This window comes from Euleptes europaea, chromosome 1 (assembly GCF_029931775.1).
Source record: "Euleptes europaea isolate rEulEur1 chromosome 1, rEulEur1.hap1, whole genome shotgun sequence".
In the NCBI taxonomy this organism is placed as follows: domain Eukaryota; kingdom Metazoa; phylum Chordata; class Lepidosauria; order Squamata; family Sphaerodactylidae; genus Euleptes; species Euleptes europaea.
In genome coordinates, this window is record NC_079312.1 from 63,346,213 (window position 1) to 63,363,501 (window position 17,289).

General features: G+C 46.5%; 1 protein-coding gene across 1 annotated transcript in view; it reads left to right on the forward strand.

Annotated features, from left to right (window-relative positions):
* Positions 1-1,325: 1,325 nt before the first annotated feature.
* Positions 1,326-17,289, forward strand: part of FGD3 (FYVE, RhoGEF and PH domain containing 3) — a 122,688-nt gene continuing 106,724 nt past the window's right edge. The window contains exon 1 of the mRNA XM_056853428.1: positions 1,326-1,366. Within this exon, the coding sequence (XP_056709406.1) occupies positions 1,354-1,366 (13 nt within the window). The 5' untranslated portion in view covers positions 1,326-1,353. The remainder of the gene's footprint in view (positions 1,367-17,289) is intronic.

Below are 17,289 nucleotides of genomic sequence, written 5' to 3' on the forward strand. Positions count from 1 at the left end.
CATGAAGCCTGCTGGGTGACCTTGGGCTTGTCACAGTTATCTCTGAATTCTCTCAGCCCCACCTACCTCGCAAGAAGGTGTCTGTTGTGGGGAGAGCAAGGGAAGGCTATTGTAAGCTGATTTGAGACTCCTTAAGGTAGAGAAAATTGGGGCATGAAAACCAACTCTTCTTCTGATTTATTTATTTACTTAATGAATACCTACCCTTTTACCCCCCTTGCTCTTCTCTCCTCCATTTTGTCCTCACAGCAACCCTGTGAAAGTAGGTTAGGCTGACAGTGTGTGTGGCTGGACCAAGGTCACCCAGCAAGCTTCGATAGCAGAGTGGGAGATTCAAACCTGCATCTCACACTAGATCTTAGTCTGACACACTAACTGCTATACCACGTTGGAGAAATATGAAGGATGAGTTATGTGGTTTAGCATCAGCCCTCTGCTGCCTTGCCAGCAAATGTGATACATAGGGTTGCCAACCTCCAGGTGGTACCTGGAGCTATTACAACTGATCCCCAGGCAATAGATATCAGGTTCCCTGGAGCAAATGGCTTCTTTGGAGGGTGGACTCTATGGCATTGTATCCTGCTAAGATCCCTCCCCAAACCCCGCCCTCCCTAGGATCCCCCCCCCCAAATCGCCAGGTATTCCCAAACCCAGAGTTGGCAACCCTAGTGATACAGATTCCGTGATGTAGCCAGGATCCTTTTCCTATGGCCTGGTTGTTTAGGGAGCCCGAATCGACCACCAGGTCCTTTTGCTTTCTTTCCCTAGATCAGTGGCGATTGTTTAGCAGGAGGCCGGTGGGAGAGGACTCCTTTTCATAGGCAGCTGGAGGTGGGCAACCTACGGACCAGGGCAAAAACCCAGCACCTTCTTCCCATTTTAAGGTAGCAGAGATGCTTTCAGCCCCCTCCCCCTAGTGTGCAGTTCAGGCCCAGTCTTTACCCACAATCCCAGCGGCCTTGAGCGAGGCCCGAAGAGGGTTTTTTGCTCTTGGCTGTGGGCTGGGAGGAAGGCTGAAGCGGAGGCTGCACCTGGCGCCTTGGCCGGCGGGGCGCGTTCCTTCGCGCCAGGTCGCCAGCCCTCCAACTGCGGGGCCCGTGGCAAGCACCGCGGCGGCGGGGGGGGGTGTGTTGAAGCGGCAATCGGCGCCGACTCCCGGCCGGTGCTTTCGGGCAAGATGTAGCCTCCGCCAAGGAAGCGCGCGGGAGCCGGACCGGGAGCGCCTGGCCGTCTGCTCCTCCTCCTCGTCGTCGCCTCCTGCAGCTGCCTCCTTCCCATCGCCCGCTCTTGCTCTCCAGCCCCCTGCCCAAGTTCCAGCCTTTAAAGAGTTCCTGCAAGGAGAGCGGAACTGAGATGGAGTCGGAGGGTAAGGCTGGCCGGGGGGTGGGGGGCTCGTGGTTTGGAGAAAGGGGGAAACCAGACGAAAACTCCATTTCTTCCCAGTGCAAGCTGCAGTTTTCCATGGGGCGAAAAGGCCCGGTCGCTTTATCCGCCTTGGATCCCCGTTCCAGCCAGGATTCAGCCGGGATCGAACGCGTGCGTTGCGCCGAACGTGCGTTCGGTCCTGGCTGAAACAGGGATGAAAGGAGGATAAAGCGACCGGGCCTTTTCGCCCCTTGTCTGCTCGAAGAAAGCTCGCATGTGCTTCGCATCTCCCTGCGTCTCCCGAAAACTTTCCGTGCAAGTTGGAGCTTGACTGCCAGATTTCTCTGTGCGAAAGCCAAGTTCTTTTCTGCCTCCCCCATTGCCATACTTTCCTAAAAGCGGGAGGGCTTTGTGTGTGTGTGTGCGGGTACACGTCCGAAAGTGTAGGCGCGTGTGCGAGCGCGGGCTGTGGGGGAAATGTGGTTTGGGTGGATTGGTTTTCTTTCAAAAGCTTCAACATAAAAGGTTAGCTGGAAGTGTTACTGTAAACTTGCTCTCCGGAACAAATCTTGAAACTAGTCTGCCTTGTTGGCTGATAAATGCAGAGACCCACGCTTCATTTAACGAAGACCAAAAAAAGGTTTGTTCCAGCTGTTTTTAGAAAGGGAACACCTATCTTAAAAATGTTGAATTAGAAAGGAATTATATTTTGGCGCTGGGCATCGTCAGTATGCTGAGTTCTTGGTGTGGTCTGAACTGAATTGCATCTGCATGCATGTTAATAACGAGCAAATTGGAGATTTGAGGCGGAGCATTTTGCAAAAGGCATTATTAGGGGAATCCCAGTAGTTCAGAATTGCCATGCTAGCTCAGATCAAGAGCAAGCCAGTCCAGCGCTGAGTTTCTATTAGCGGCTGGCAGAGATACTTGGAAAACTCTGGAGCAGAGTGTGATGGTGACTGATTTTCCCTGCTAGGCTCTAATGTATCCAAGTTGGGATGAGGCAACCACAACTGTACAAGGTGTGAGACGCGGAGGACCAACACTCCTCACTGGGAAAGCAAGTCTCACTCAGACGTCAACTTTCTTTCTTGTTCAGTTTCCCATGCCTTCCTTAATACTTCTGTCATCTGCTTGCTTTCTTTGGTGCTGCGCACAAATGTCATTATCTCTCCCGCTAATACATAACTGCTTCAGCCCTGACCTGTGGAAGAGCCCTGCTTAACAACAGGCAACCTCTGATTGCGGCTGGTAGCCTGCCAAGTTCATTGTGTGGTGGGTTTGGCAGTCTGGAGCAGCTGCTGCGTTCAATTATTGTTCAGTGGGAATGGACACCGAGCGCATATTGCATCTTTTACTGGGAGGCATCCCAGGAGTGTTTGAAGCTTGAACCAAGTTCTAAAGATCTCTCCAAAGCTGTGAGGTTAAAGTTACCTTTGGAAGTGCTTGTTACTCCTTCAGAAAGAGCTTCAAGTTCAGTGCCCAGGTGAAACTCGAAACTGGGTCCTTCCCATCTCTCCTGACCTGACTTGCCAATTTCCATGTACACAAGAACTGGAAGGAGCTCTCATAATAGGGCCCAAATTGTTAACATAAAAATAATGGTGAGACTCTGTTTTTAGCACCTGTTTGTCTTGGGCAGGGGATAAAAGCATGGGAGGAGCAAGAGATCAAACTATAAAGTTGAATTTCATTGCTTTTTAAAATTTAACTCACAGAGAAGATCTTGATATATACTGAACTTACGTTGAGTTTGGAATATTATTGTTCTGCTGTCTCATTGAGATGTACCCATGTAAAATTCTCTGGAGTTTAATCTTTTTGGCATGTGTAAATAGTTACACATATTAGAATAGGATTTGCAAATCTATATATTTAGGCATGTTTTAGGAACCAGTTTGAGCTATTAATACACATGTTGTACTTTTAGCTTTTCCATTTGATCCTCTGACCCATTGTGGTCTACAGCATAGGCTTGCTTTCTCAGCAAGAGTTATTAAAAAACAAGCCTGAGATTAATTTTTAGATCATTTGAAAATCTATATATAAACTACATTATTGGTTACACTTTCCATTCCCTTGAGTAGAGATGGCTAAATATAAGCTGAAGTTGTATGTACCTCTAAAACTTTGTAAAAATACAGTTGCGCACCCAGGCTCTGTAAGCTGTTGAACAGAGGACCCAGAGTAAAAGGATAGCAGGTTCACCAGCCAGCAGGGGGTGGGTTTACCTATGGGACAGCCTCAGCAATTGGCCAGGGCCCCATGCTGTAAGGTCCATGATGGCCAGTGTGGGGCCTACTATACGACCTACTAAAGAATCCATCTGTTACATCACACGGTATAGAATGAAAGATCTAAGTACTGTCATCTAGCTAGTGCTAATCCCCCCACCCAAATAACGCACACATGTCATTGTGATGTAGTGGTTAAGAGCAACATGCTCTAATCTGGAGAACTGGGTTTGTTTCCCCACTCCTCCACATGAAGCCTGCTGGGTGAGCTTGGGCCAGTCACAGCTCTCTCAGAACTCTCTCAGCCCCACCTGCCTCACAACGTGCCTGTTATGGGGAGAGGAAGGGAATGTAAGCTGCTTTGAGACTCCTTACGGTAGAGAAAAGCGGGGTATAAAAAACAATTCTTCTTTGTCATCAACCTAGCTAACATTTAAACCCGCTTCTGGTTTACTATGCACTCATGTGCAGATGTCAAATAAATCTAGAGTCATGACATTCATATTATAATATCTTTTAATACATTTTCTGTTTTGTTTGGGTGAATACTGGAAAATAGACTAAAGTCAAAACACAAACTGGGGTGCATTTATGAAGGGACGTGCATTGGTCAAATTGGGTGCTCTATTCTTGTTCAGAGTGCGTCGGGTGGGAAGAAAGGGGTAGTGTAGTGCTCTTTCTTGCCTTTTGGTCAGGGCCCAAGAATCATTAAGACTGCTTTGGCCTGCCAGCATTTTGGGCTTCTGCAAATGTCTGTACAGGCATACCTGGGAGATATTGCGAGTTCGGTTCCAGGCTACTGCAATAAAGCGAGTATCGCAATAAAGTGAGTCACACACATGTTTAGTTTCCCAGTGCGTATCAAAGTTATACTTACACGATGTGTGTGTGTAAAGTGCCTTCAAGTTGCAGCCGACTTATGGCTACCCCTTTTGGGGTTTTCAAGGCAAGAGACAATCAGAGGTGGTTAGCCATTGACTGTCTGCATAGTGACCCTGGACTTCTTTGTTGGTCTCCCATCCAAATACTAACCAGGGCTGACCCTGCTTAGCTTCTGAGATCTGACGAGATCAGGCTAGCCTGGGCCATTTATACTATACTATAGTCTATTAAATGTGCAATAGCATTATGTCTAAAAATGTACATACCTTAATTAAAAATACTTTATTGCTAAAAATGTGAAACAGAGACACGTGAGCATGTGCTTTTGGAAAAATGGCGCTGATAGACTTGCTCGACCCAGGGTTGCCAGAAACCTTCAGTTTGTAAAAAACAAACAAACACACAATATCTGCAAAGCATAATAAAGCGAAGTGCAATAAAGCGAGGTACGCCTGTATTCCTAGCTGCTGTGCCATGCCATTCAATTTCCTCGGAGTGTGGTAGTGATGGAAGAGGAAAGGAAACAGCTGTAATGGTTTCTTCTGTGGCCTAGGCTCCCCTAAATAATTCTGAAGCAGCATTGTGGCATTCCAAAGAGGCTCAGAATGGTGTGCTGGGCTACAAATTAAAACAGCTCCCCCAGGGTGGTTTTGCTATATTAAAAAGCTGTGAAAGCAAGCATGCGCATCTGTAGGCAATGGTGTTGTGTTTCAGGAGATCAGAGGAACAAATGTTGGAGAAGTGACAGTAGAGAGGTTATCTGTGTCACATTGGTGGATTATTACTTCTGGAAAGCACAAATCCAGGCTCTAGTCATTGTGGTGAACCTTTTAGTTTAGTGTAGCTCTAGAGACATGGAGACCGTTAGATTCCAGAACATCACAGGTGAGGTTGATCCGGAGTGGTGCAATGATTATCCAGTGGTGCAATGATTACCAAGCATCCTCTCCTGCTACCTTTTTAGTGCAGGATTACAGAGCATCTGAGGCGTGTGAAGCGGAAAGGGAACATATTAAATTGACTTGCAGAGAAGCCAGCTAGGTCGTAAAAGACAGAGCTGTGACAGAAGCAGCAGCAAAGACGTATTTTCCCTCTCTGCTGTCATTTTGTCTGCAAAGTGCAATCCAGGAGATGTGGGCTAGATCAGGGGTAGGCAAACTGTGGCTCGAGAGCCGCATGCGGCTCTTGGGCCCCTTGAGTGCGGCTCTGGGCTGCAGGATCGCGGCCGCCACCTGAGAGAAGCCCCCTTCCCTGGGCGCGGAGGGAGCAGGGGGGGCTGGCTTCCTTCGGCGGAGGATCGGGGCTGCACGTCGCGGCGGAGGAGAGTCTGTCATCCCTTCCCTGGCCGGGCTCTGCGCGCACGCAGAAGTCCCGCAAAAGTTCTCCGCCTTTCCGCCAGCCCAGAGCCGCTGCGGCGCCTGGGGGGGGGGGCGGCGGATCTTTGCAATGGATCTTCTGGCCCGAGCACCGGGGAGAAGGAGGGAGGCCCTGATCCAGCACACACACACACTCCCCCGCCTTCCTCACCTGCAAGCTCCAGCGCGTCCCCCTCGCGGCTTGCCCTTCCCTTCCGTCGCTAGAGAATGCCAGCAAGAGGGGAGGGGGGGAGAACACCCCTCTGCCTTCCTCCTCCTCTTCTTCCTCCTCCTCCTCAGAGGCCGAGGTGCTGAGGACGGGCGGATGGCAGGCCGGCCGGGGAGGGAAGGAAGGAAAGAGCCCAGGCGGCGGCAAAGAGGAGGCCGAGAGGCGAGCGCAGGAGGCCGAGGCGGCCACCGAGAGGTCAGTGGGGGTCAGAGAGATGCAAGGCCATTGTTCACATTAAGTGTTTGTCAGTCATTGTCATGATTTAATTTTATGGATATCATACTTACAATTTAATTTTTATCAATAAATAAGATCATTATTAAGTATGATATCATGTTTTATTCAGTGTACCTATAGTTTAATTAAAACTTTAATTAAAGTTTATTAAGTTAATAAACAGTGTACCTACCTATATAGTTTTTCACACAACATGTGGTTAAATGGTTGGACTCCCTGCCCCAGGAGGTGGTGATGGCTGCCAACTTGGAGGGCTTTAAGAGGGGAGTGGACCTGTTCATGGAGGAGAGGGCTATCCATGGCTACTAATCAAAATGGCTACTAGTCATGATGCATGCCTATTCTCTCCAGGATCAGAGGAGCAGGCCTATTATATCAGGTGCTATGGAACGCAGGCAGGACAATGATGCTGCACTGGTCTTGCTGGTGGGCTTCCTGGAGGCACCTGGTTGGCCACTGTGGGAACAGACTGCTGGACTTGACGGGCCTTGGTCTGATCCAGCACGGCCTTTCTTATGTTCTCATGTGTTTACTGCGTCTGTGAATCTAGAGAAAAGTTTGCTCACATTGTTCACATTGTTTGTCAGTCATTGTCATGATTTAATTTTATGGATACCTTACTTACTTTTTTCCCTCCTCAGAGGCCATGTCTACCCACTAGCTTTCTTGGCGGTAGACCTGGACTCCGAGGAGGGGAAAAAGTCCCCCTTCAGAGGCCAGGTCTACCAATTGGCTTCTATGGGCCTCTGGAGGCCAGGTCTACTGTCAAGAAAGCCAATGGGTAGACCTGGCCTCCCAATGGGACTCAGCTGGAGGCCAGGTCTACCAATAGGCTTTATGGTGGTAGACCAGGCCTCCAGACGAGGACTCTGGACGGGTAGGGGGAAATGGCAGGGACTTACAATTTAATTTTTATCAATAAATAAGATCACTATTAAGTATGATATCACGTTTTATTCAGTGTACCTATAGTTTAATTAAGACTTTAAACTTTAATTAAAGTTTATTAAGTTAATAAACAGTGTACCTACCTATATAGTTTAAGTTTAAGAAATTTGGCTCTCAAAAGAAATCTCAATCATTGTACTGTTGATATTTGGCTCTTTTGACTAATGAGTTTGCCAGACCCTGGTCTAGATGGATAATGACCTAATCAGTTCATTTGACACCTAGGTACCATTCCTGCCAGTCTGGCATTTGGTGTCTGTAGCACTGAGTCAGTGGTTTGTGATCTTCTGCATGAGAGTGATAGTATAGGTAGACACATGTTAATTCTCACTGACCATCGGTTCTGCAAAATATGAGGTTCGGGAGGTATGGTTGCAGGACCCTGAATCCATTCATGTGACTATTCCATTCATTATTAAGCAGTGAGAAACCAAAAGTGGTAGTGGTTCCCCTCTGCTACCAGGCTTGAGAGCGCTGACACTGGCTTTGTGCCATCTTCCAAACAATAGGTGCTGGCAAAGCCCTAACCAGTGGTTCCTAATCTTTTGGTATGGTGACCCTCAAGTCCAAATTTACTTGGTATGGTGACCCACTTAAAAAAACAACAACCATGGGGCATACACAGATGCAAAAGCCTGAACAACTTTTTTTGGTGGTGCAGGCCCACTTTCCCCTAAAGGAAAGTGGCCTTCCCCCCCCCCCCCCAATTTTTATATTGGGGAAAAAGGCTTTTTCCTCCTCCACAACGGCTGGGAAGCCTCTGACGAGGCTTCTCAGTTGTGCTAACCCGGCTGCTGTGGTTCACCCCTCACCCCAGGAATGGGCTGTGAGTTGATGTGAGTGCCAGAGAATCCACCCTGACTTTTAAAAGTAAAAAATAAATAAATTCCAGTACCAGGGACAAAAGAAGATTAAGATTTGGCTATGATGACATTAATATGATATCACAACTTGCCTTACAACAAAAATCAAGGTTTTGATTACGACATGTAAAGGCCTATGTGGTCTAAGCCCAACATATCTAAAAGATCAAGTGTGACAGTGCATGAATCATTCTTTCTTCAATGAATTTAGAAAGATTAGGATTGTACTGTTGGCCATGAATGTCAGTGAGCTTAGACTGGAGTAACTGCATAGGATTGCACTGTTAGTGTACCATTATCTGCCCCGAGCCCTTGAAAATGGATGAGCTGTAGTAAATGTGTTTTACAAATGGGGGACCCATAAGGACTTATGAGGGATACCTCATTTTCCCATCCCTCATAATTTCTTCTTTCCCTTCCCTAAAAGACCCCATAGCTTCTTCCATTTTTCTGCTTTCTTCTTTTCTTCCCACTAACCAGCCAGCCTGCCTTTATCTGCCCCCCAGCTTTCCTTCCTCCCCTCCCCCTTGCAGCCTCTCTATGGGAAAACTGGCCCAGTTGTATAGTGGTGGCCACCAGGCTGAGTTGCATGGTGGGGAATCCTCAAGGACTTGCAGGGGACACCCTCACTTTGCCCTGTATCCTCTCCCCACACTGTTTCCTCTTTCCCTCCTCCTAGCAGCCCCTTTTCCTTATCTTTTCCTGCTTCCTTTCCTTCCCACCTACCAACTAACCAACTTTTTATCTGCCCCCCCCATCTTCAGTTATATTTACTTCATTTATACCCCACCTTTCTCCACAATGGGAATTCAAAGCAGCTTACCTCATTCTTCTTTTTCCACTTTATCCTCACAACAACCCTGTGATGTAAGTTAGGCTGAGAGAGAGAGAGAGAGAGAGCAAGAGAGAGACTGACCCAAGGTTACCCAGTGAGCTTCCACAACAGGTGAGGATTCAAACTTGGGTGTCCCAGATCCTTGTCTAAAACTAGCCGCTATACCACACTGCCTTTCTGGGGTGGCTGCTATAAAACAGTAGCAAGCAGTCAGACCTGGATGAGCCATGCAGGTTGCATGATAGACAGTCACTCAGTGGTTACTGCCAGGCCTGGCCCCATTGAATCCTTCTTCAAAGGCCAAAACAGCCCTGGAATTGTCCCTGCCCCTCATGCTGCCTTTAACTGGGTTAGGGTTGAGGTTTTAAACACACACACACACACCCCGCCCCCAGGAAAGGACCCACAAGGGCTTAACTTACAACATTCTCCCCTTGTCCATTTTACCCTCACAACAACCCTGCAAGGTGAGTTAGGCTGAGAATATCGTCCATTGAGCTCCCACGGCAGAGTGGGGTTTCCAGCCTGGGCCTCACAGATCTTAGTCGGAAACACTGCACATACTGGTTGGCTGCTGCTGAACATGTAGGTCACATGGTATCAAGTTATGAGGTAATTGCTGCTGGGCTTGGCCCTTGCCCTGATGAATCCTCCCTCAAAGGCCAAAAAAGCCCTGGAAAGGGCCCTGCCCCCTCTCTCTGCCTCTTCCTGAAAAACCAAGGCTTGAAGGCTTGCAATGCTGTTGTAGTTGCTTAGCAATGGCCACTGAGGGCATTCATTTTTTAAAGAGACAGTAGAAGTAGAAAAGAGCAAAACAAACTGAGCTTTAAGGGTGAAAGCCATTAGGAGGCCAGGAAGGTGTTGTACCAGCGTTAGGGCCTCCCGCGCCGGCATCTGGACTACTTACGCCGGCGTTTGTGGCCTCAATGCCAGCAAGGGGCCCCAGACACCGGTCTTCAGGCACTGCCATGGCAGCACCGCCCCGGGACACCAAAATTTCTGGCAGGATATGAGCTTTCGTGAGTCACAGCTCACTTCTTCAGGCATTGCTTCTATTATTTTGGATTTTTTACCCCCCCTCCCAAGTATTTTGGTGTCCCCCTCTCTAAGATTTCAGATCTTTCTGCAAACCTGGGGCTTTTCTGAGGTTTGTAAAAAGATTTGTCTTGTCTGTTCATGGCTGATGTAGATATAGGTATCCATGGATTTGGCCTCATTGAGAATCGCATGTATTGATGCTGCTGCTGAAGATCTCTGCTGAAACCACAGAGCGTACTTATTTCATAATGTTTGCAAGTTCTATTCTTTTTTGAGTATTGCCAGCACATTTTACCACTTGTGTGATGTTTCTAAAATGCAAAGAAAGCAACAGTTTTTAATGTAGGTTACAAGAGGTCTTAGTTCAAGCATCTCAAAGACTACACTTGCTTATAATTCTGCGTACTGACAAAGAAGCTTAAGTGTGTGCCTCCTCAGGATGTAATATTTGGCATGTTAAGTGTCAGGAAATTGCCTCTAACAGAGGAATTCAGCCACCTGAGGAGGCTGAAAGCAAGCACACAGTGTTCAAAACTCTTTGTCATACTTTAATAATTATAAAATGGGCAATACATTTGGCACTGTTACTTCTTTGCTTTTTTACCTGACAGCTCAGTTTTCTCACTATCTCTAGAACCATAAAGAATGGAAGCATTTTATTTTAAAACGACGAAACCTGAGACTGTGTTGCTGATAGAATACCAGGATATACAGCTGTGTCATATTCCTGGCAAACAGATGCTAATTCCATATGCATAATAATACATCTATCTTTTATGACAATCTTCCAAGTAGAAAATGAGTAAAAATGAATTTTTAAAGAAGTAATAAAATGGCTTCTAGAGCAGCTGCTCTTGTAAAGGCATTCCCATTAACGGTGCATTTTTATGAGCCATTTACAAATCCCTGCAAGTAATACCTAATAATCCTCCTCCTCCTCCTCCTCCTCCTCCTCTTCCTCCTCCTCATCATAATAGAAGAATATAAACAAAAAGCGATGCAAATAGTTTTAGTTAGCTTTTTGGCACATGTTTCATTTGAACTGGTCCATCTGCTATAAAAAGGTCCAGATGAAACCAATAGTGCATTCCTGAGCTTTCGGCGTGGGGGAATGGCAGGGAGGAGGCGCTGCTGTGGGGCCTCCTAACCTGTTTCCCCGGTGCCGAAAACTCAAAAAAAGCCTTTTAAAGGCTTTTTAAATTGGGCTTTTCGCCCCACAGAGAAAAGTGAGGCAGCTCCTCCCCCCGACCTGCCTTGAGAATGCCTCCCGGGATGCTGGAACGCCTTCCGGAATGCCAGCGCGGGCCTTTACGCTGGTGGGACGCCGGCAGAAGGCCACATTGGTGTCCCGGGGCGGTGCTGCCATGGCAGTGCCTGGAGACCGGTGTCTGGGGCCCCTTGCTGGCATTGAGGCCACAAACGCCGGCGTAAGTAGTCCAGATGCCGGCGCAGGAGGCCCTAACTCTGGTACAACACCTTCCTGGCCTCCTAACAGCTTTCACCCTTAAAGCTCAGGAGTGCTCTGAGAGTGGCCAAGTTATATATCATATGTCATTTTTTTAACTTGTAAAATTTTTACTAAAGAAGTCTTACAGGATTATTTTGGAAATTAATCCGGTATGCACCGGTAACCAAGACACAGAATTTGGAAGTGAGAATCAGTGATTGTACTTACTTCCCAAATACTGAAATTAGGTTTGGGTATCGAAACATTGTTCAAATCATAGAGTTGGAAGGGGCCTTGCAGGCTTTCTAGTCCAACCCGCTGCACAATGCAGGATCAGCATAAAGCATCCCTGACAAATGTTTGTCCAACTACTAGGCAGCTGATTCCATGGCTGAACATTTACTGTAAACTCCCCCCCCCAATATCCAGCCAATACCTTTCTGCTCATAATTTAAACTAATTATTCTCTGCTGTCAACAGGAACAGCTCCCTGCCCTCCTCTAAGTGACAGCCCTTCAGATACTTACAGAGAGCAATCATGTCCCCCCCCCTCAGCCTCTTCTTCTCCAGTCTGAACATTCCCAAGTCCCTCAGCCTTTCCTTGAAGGGCTTGGTCCCCAGGCCCCTGACCATCCTCATCGCTTTCTTCTGCACCCGCTCCATTCTGTCCCCACCCTTTTTGAAGGGAGGCCCCCATAACTGCACACAGTACTCCAGGTGCGGCTTGACCAATGCGGTGTACAGCAGGACTATGACATCTTGCAATTTGGATGTTATGCTTCTGTTGATACACCCCAAGATTACATTAGCCTTTTTTGCTGCTGCATCACACTGGCTGCTCATATTTAGCTTACAGTCCACCTGTACCTCAAGATCTTGTTCACACACACTGCTACCCATAACAGTATCCCCCATCCAGTATGCATGATCTCATTTTTGTTACCCAGGTGTAGAACTCTGCATTTATCCTTGTTGAATTGCATCTTGTTCACATCCACCCACTTTTCCAGTTGTTCAGATCTCGTTGACTTCTGTCTCTATCTTCTGGTGTGTTTGCTCCTCCTCCTAATTTGGTGTCATCTGCAGAGTAATCCCTCATCACCCTCATCCAGATCATTTATAAAAATATTGAAAAGTTCTGGGCCCAGAACTGAACCCTGTGGCACCCCAGTAGACACCTCCCTCCATGCAGATGAAAAGCCATTGACAACTTACTATTTGAGTGCAGTTCTCTGAAGACTGAAAGCTAGGAATGAGTGTTTGTCATGGGACCCACAGTGCAATACTAAGCAGAGTTATGCCCTTCTAAGTCCATTGAATTTAATGAGTTTAGAAGGGCGTAACTGTTTAGGATTACGAAGTTACTCCCGGGAGGGCCATAAACACACACCATTAATGTGCCATGGTATGTTGGAACCTGTGTATGTATTTGGTGTGAATGTGCATCCTCCAGTCCAGTGCATTCTTTGTCTACAGTGTAAGAACATAAGAACATAAGAAAGGCCCTGCTGGATCAGACCAAGGCCCATCAAGTCCAGCAGTCTGTTCACACAGTGGCCAACCAGGTGCCTCCAGGAAGCCACAAACAAGACATATGTAATATGTGTAACATATGGTTGAGACCATGCATTTTTACACTCATCTTGTAATGCAGATGAAGACATGCTTCCTCATCGGCTGCTGTTGTGCTTTTAGTTGCACACAGTACCTTGTTGCTTGTGACAGTCTTTGCATTGGGGCCAGTTTAAGGTTCTTCAGCCAAGGAAACAGGGCAAGTGTTAAGACATTTCAAGTATCTAGACTTTTAAACAAAAAAAGAACAGTTTTTCATAGGTATTGCGTGGAAGGCTGTGTTATGTCTTGGCCAAGTAGACAGACAGTGGATAAAAACCAATGATTTTTTGAAAAATAAAAAATTAGTTTTTTTATTTAAATCAGTTTTTAAAAATTTCAATTGGATTTTTTAGTCAATATTTCATCAATATTTATTCCACTAGCATGCAAAGACATGTGCCCTGTTTGTTTGGTGGCCTTGCTTATAGCTTTCACATCTTTGCATAAAGTTTCTAAAGCATTATTCAAAAACAAAAATTTTGCCTTCTGAAAGGAAGTTGGATTAAAGATTTTTCCCTAAATATTTGTGGTAATCAATGAACTTCTAGTTGCTCGGGAGAGCTATTCCATATTCTTTATTTGCAGGTGAATGAGCCCTTGATGGTATATGTCTGATGCCAGGATGCATAGGCTAAGCAAGCATGTTTGGGCTGAACATGCAAGAATGTAAACTTACTAGTAGTTAAAGGAACCTTATGCAGATCTTGCATAATATCTGTTTTATCAAAGACTGTTGTGCTATGTTTAGGAGTATAGACAACATTAATTCTTTATTGTTGGATGTTTTTGGTTTACCATGAAAACATGAATGCAACTCAGCAGAATTTCTGTCTTATAGTTGCACAAGATGTTGTAGTGTTGTTATGAGTTACTGTTTTGAAGCAACCTCAATATACATAGAAGAGGATGGAAAAATATTTTGTCCGATTTCAGTTCTTTTATGGGTTGGCAGAGGCATATCTTTTGATGACACAATCTCAAAGGCATTATAAAACTTGAGCTAAAACCAGCTACAGGAAGTTGTATTGTAATAAGGCACTGTTAAATATTTTAGGGCCTCATGAATTTATTTTAATGTTAAAATGAACAACTTGATACTTTCAGGCCACATTTTATTTTCTTTTAAAACACTTTATTGCTTTGTGAGATATTTAATACCACTTTGATGGCTTCCCCTTAGATGGATGACTTTTCAGTTACAGAAAGTATTTTTATGCCTGACTGAGGCATGAATGAATAAAGCATTTGTAATTTTGCTATCTCACAGCCTTTCATCAATATAGTGTAGCTGAATCATCCCTGCTTTAGAGTGACCTCTAGGGTGTGATGCAACTGCAGTTTCATGCTGCCCTTTGTATCCTACTTGGTGAATGGATGGTATTTGTGTAATGCTTGGGGAAAAAAGAAAGCAGCTTGGAAATTTACAGTGTAATTCTGTGCAGAGTTACTCTAGTCTGAGCCCATTGAAATCAGAGTGGAGTAACTCTGCACAAGATTATACTGTTAGAGTGCACATTGTCTCAAAATTCAGATAGATTTTAAAAGACACCTCTTAGAAAATTCCAATCAATTTGTATGGATCCATGGGGTTTCACAGGGCTGCGCCATGATTTTAGCAGGTGAAAGGGCTTTGGGAGTCAGCCCCACCCCCAGGAATGCCCCCTTTTGCACCAGCAGGAAACCCTGCACTGGAGATACTCTGCCGGCGAAGCTCTACCAGCTGCCCTGCCACTCCCCAGTGCAGGTGTAACTGGCCCTTTGCCAGCGTTAGTGCCAATTTAGCCAGCGCAAGTGGCACTAACACCAGCGCAGGGGTCACGCCGACTCCTAAGAGCATAACCCCCCACCCGAGGATTGCTCTGTTAGAAATACTTTCCTAATACTTGAAAAGTCTTGGTTACTGGACCACCTACCAAGAAATCCCAACACTTTCAGATTGCAAATCAATTTTGGACAAATTTTTGTTTTGTCCTATAGAAAAGTAATTGATGCCCTGGACTGAGGTTTCCCATCGAGTACAACCAATCAAGTCATGTTTTACTCTTACTTTCTAACTGCTATGGAAACCCTTTGATTCTTCTTTGGAACAAAAGAAGGAAGCAGCATTCTTAAAATCAAAGCTGCTCCTTGCTTGGTATGCAAGGACTTGACTGCAGTGTCTTGAAAAAGTTTTAGCCTAACAGTCTTCACTTCCAGGCTGCTTTTAGGCTGCTGTGAAGTACTTGTGCTTCCAAAAACTGCTTTCACATCCCACTTTCTGCACTCCATCTGACGTCCTCAAGTTGCACTGGATTTTGAATTCCTACTACTGCTCTAGACCTTATTCCTCACTGTCACTCACTTTCTTTGGCGCCTACATTCAGCTCTGAAACAGTGTCCTTGAAAATCCTCCCATTTATCTCAATGAACCCTATTTCAGAAAAGGTCGCTCCTGCTGGAAAGACACAATCTTTGGATCTCAGTCAGGTTGTTATGGTAAAGTCAGGGATTTCTCTCTACTCTTCAGTGTTGTAATATTGTTATACTAATGTAAAGTGGTTACAGTCATTAATGTTACATTTTAGAGAACCAATGTGGTGTAGTGGTTAAGAGTGGGGGTTTGGAGCGGTGGGGTTAAGAGTGGGGGTTTGGAGCATTGCCCAGGCACCACGTAGCACTTTAACCCCCCCCCCCCGGCCTCCCGGGACTCCCCGGAAGCCGGGTGGTGGTGGGGTGTTTAAACTGCTCCGCTGCCTGGGTCCCGACGCTCAGCTGTCGGTCCCCCGCTTCCCGAGAGTCCCGGGAAACCGGGTGGGGTTTTTAAAAGTGCTCCACGCTGCCTGGCAGGCAGCGTGGAGCAGTTTAAAGACCCCCCCCCCCAGTTTCCCGGGAAACCGGGCTGGGGTCTTCAAACCAAATTTGTTCGGGAATGCTGAATTTCCCGCTGAATTCGGCATTCCCAAACGGGGGGGGGGTCGGAATTCGGCCGAACCGGACCCAAGTCAGGCCGGGTTCAGTCGAATCTGAACCAGCCCGAATTTTTTTCAACAGCCCTAGTCTGCAGATGACACCAGCTGTATCTGTTGATGGACAGCTGGCCAGATGCTGTCCCAGGAGATGTGGCCAGGTGCCTGAAGGCATGGCTGAAGCAGAGCAGCCTGAAATTGAACCCATTGAAGATGGGGCGGCTCAGATCAGGGGATCAAGCACCCACTCTTGACGGGTTCAGCTGGTACCAGCCCCCACCATCAAGAGTCTGGGTATGACATGGGATGCCTTTTTTTCCTTGGAGCCCCAGATTGAAAATATGGCTAGGATGGCATTTTTCCACCTCTGTCAAGCCCTGCAGCTGGCCCCTTATCTATGCTGTGCTGACCTGTGATCCATGCAAGGGTCACCTGTAGACTGGACTACTGTAACTCACTCTATGCAGGGCTGCCCTTGAAGTTGCTCCAGAAACTGCAATGGGTCCAGAATGTGGCGGTGTGGATCCTGATGGGGACCTCATGGAGGGCACATATTCATCCTGCGCTCAGCCACCTGCACTGGCTCCAGATTGAGTATCAGATCAGGTTAAAGGTTTTGGTGCTTACCTTTAAAGTCCTAAATGATCGGAGACCTTTGTATCTACGGACCTGCCTTCTCCAATATACCCCCAGAGAGCTTTACGCTCCTCAGGAAACAACTTACTAGGGGTCTTTGACCCCAGGATTATGCTGCTGTCCTCAACCAGGGCCAGAACCTTTTCAGCTCTGGCCCCAGCCTGGTGGTACTCTCTGTCTAATGAGACCCAAGCCTTGCAGCACTTAGCTCAATTCTGCAGGGAGTGTAAGGTGGAGATGTTCTGCCAGGCATCGGTTGAGGCAGCAGTGGTTTAGTAGATCAGCTGGCCTCCCTTCCCCCTTCCTCTCCTCCCCTTTTTTCTCCTGTCCATTCTTCTCTTTTTCTTCTCTCTTCCCCCCCCCCCCAACTGATTCTTTTCCTGGATCTCTTCTTGTCTCAATTCCTTGAGGACTTGTTACTTCTAGATCATTGTTGGTCTTCTTCCTACGATCATTTATGAACCCATCTCCCCATCAGTTTTTTTTTTAGTATTATATAGTAGGTATGAAATTAGACGGCCATCTTTTAATTTGATGAGTAAAATGGTTTTAATTCTATGTTTTTGATTTTATATATTGCATTGTGTATGTTGATTGTTGGAAGCCGCCCTGAGCTCGACTTGATTGGGAAAGGGGGTATAATTTGAATAAAATAAATAAA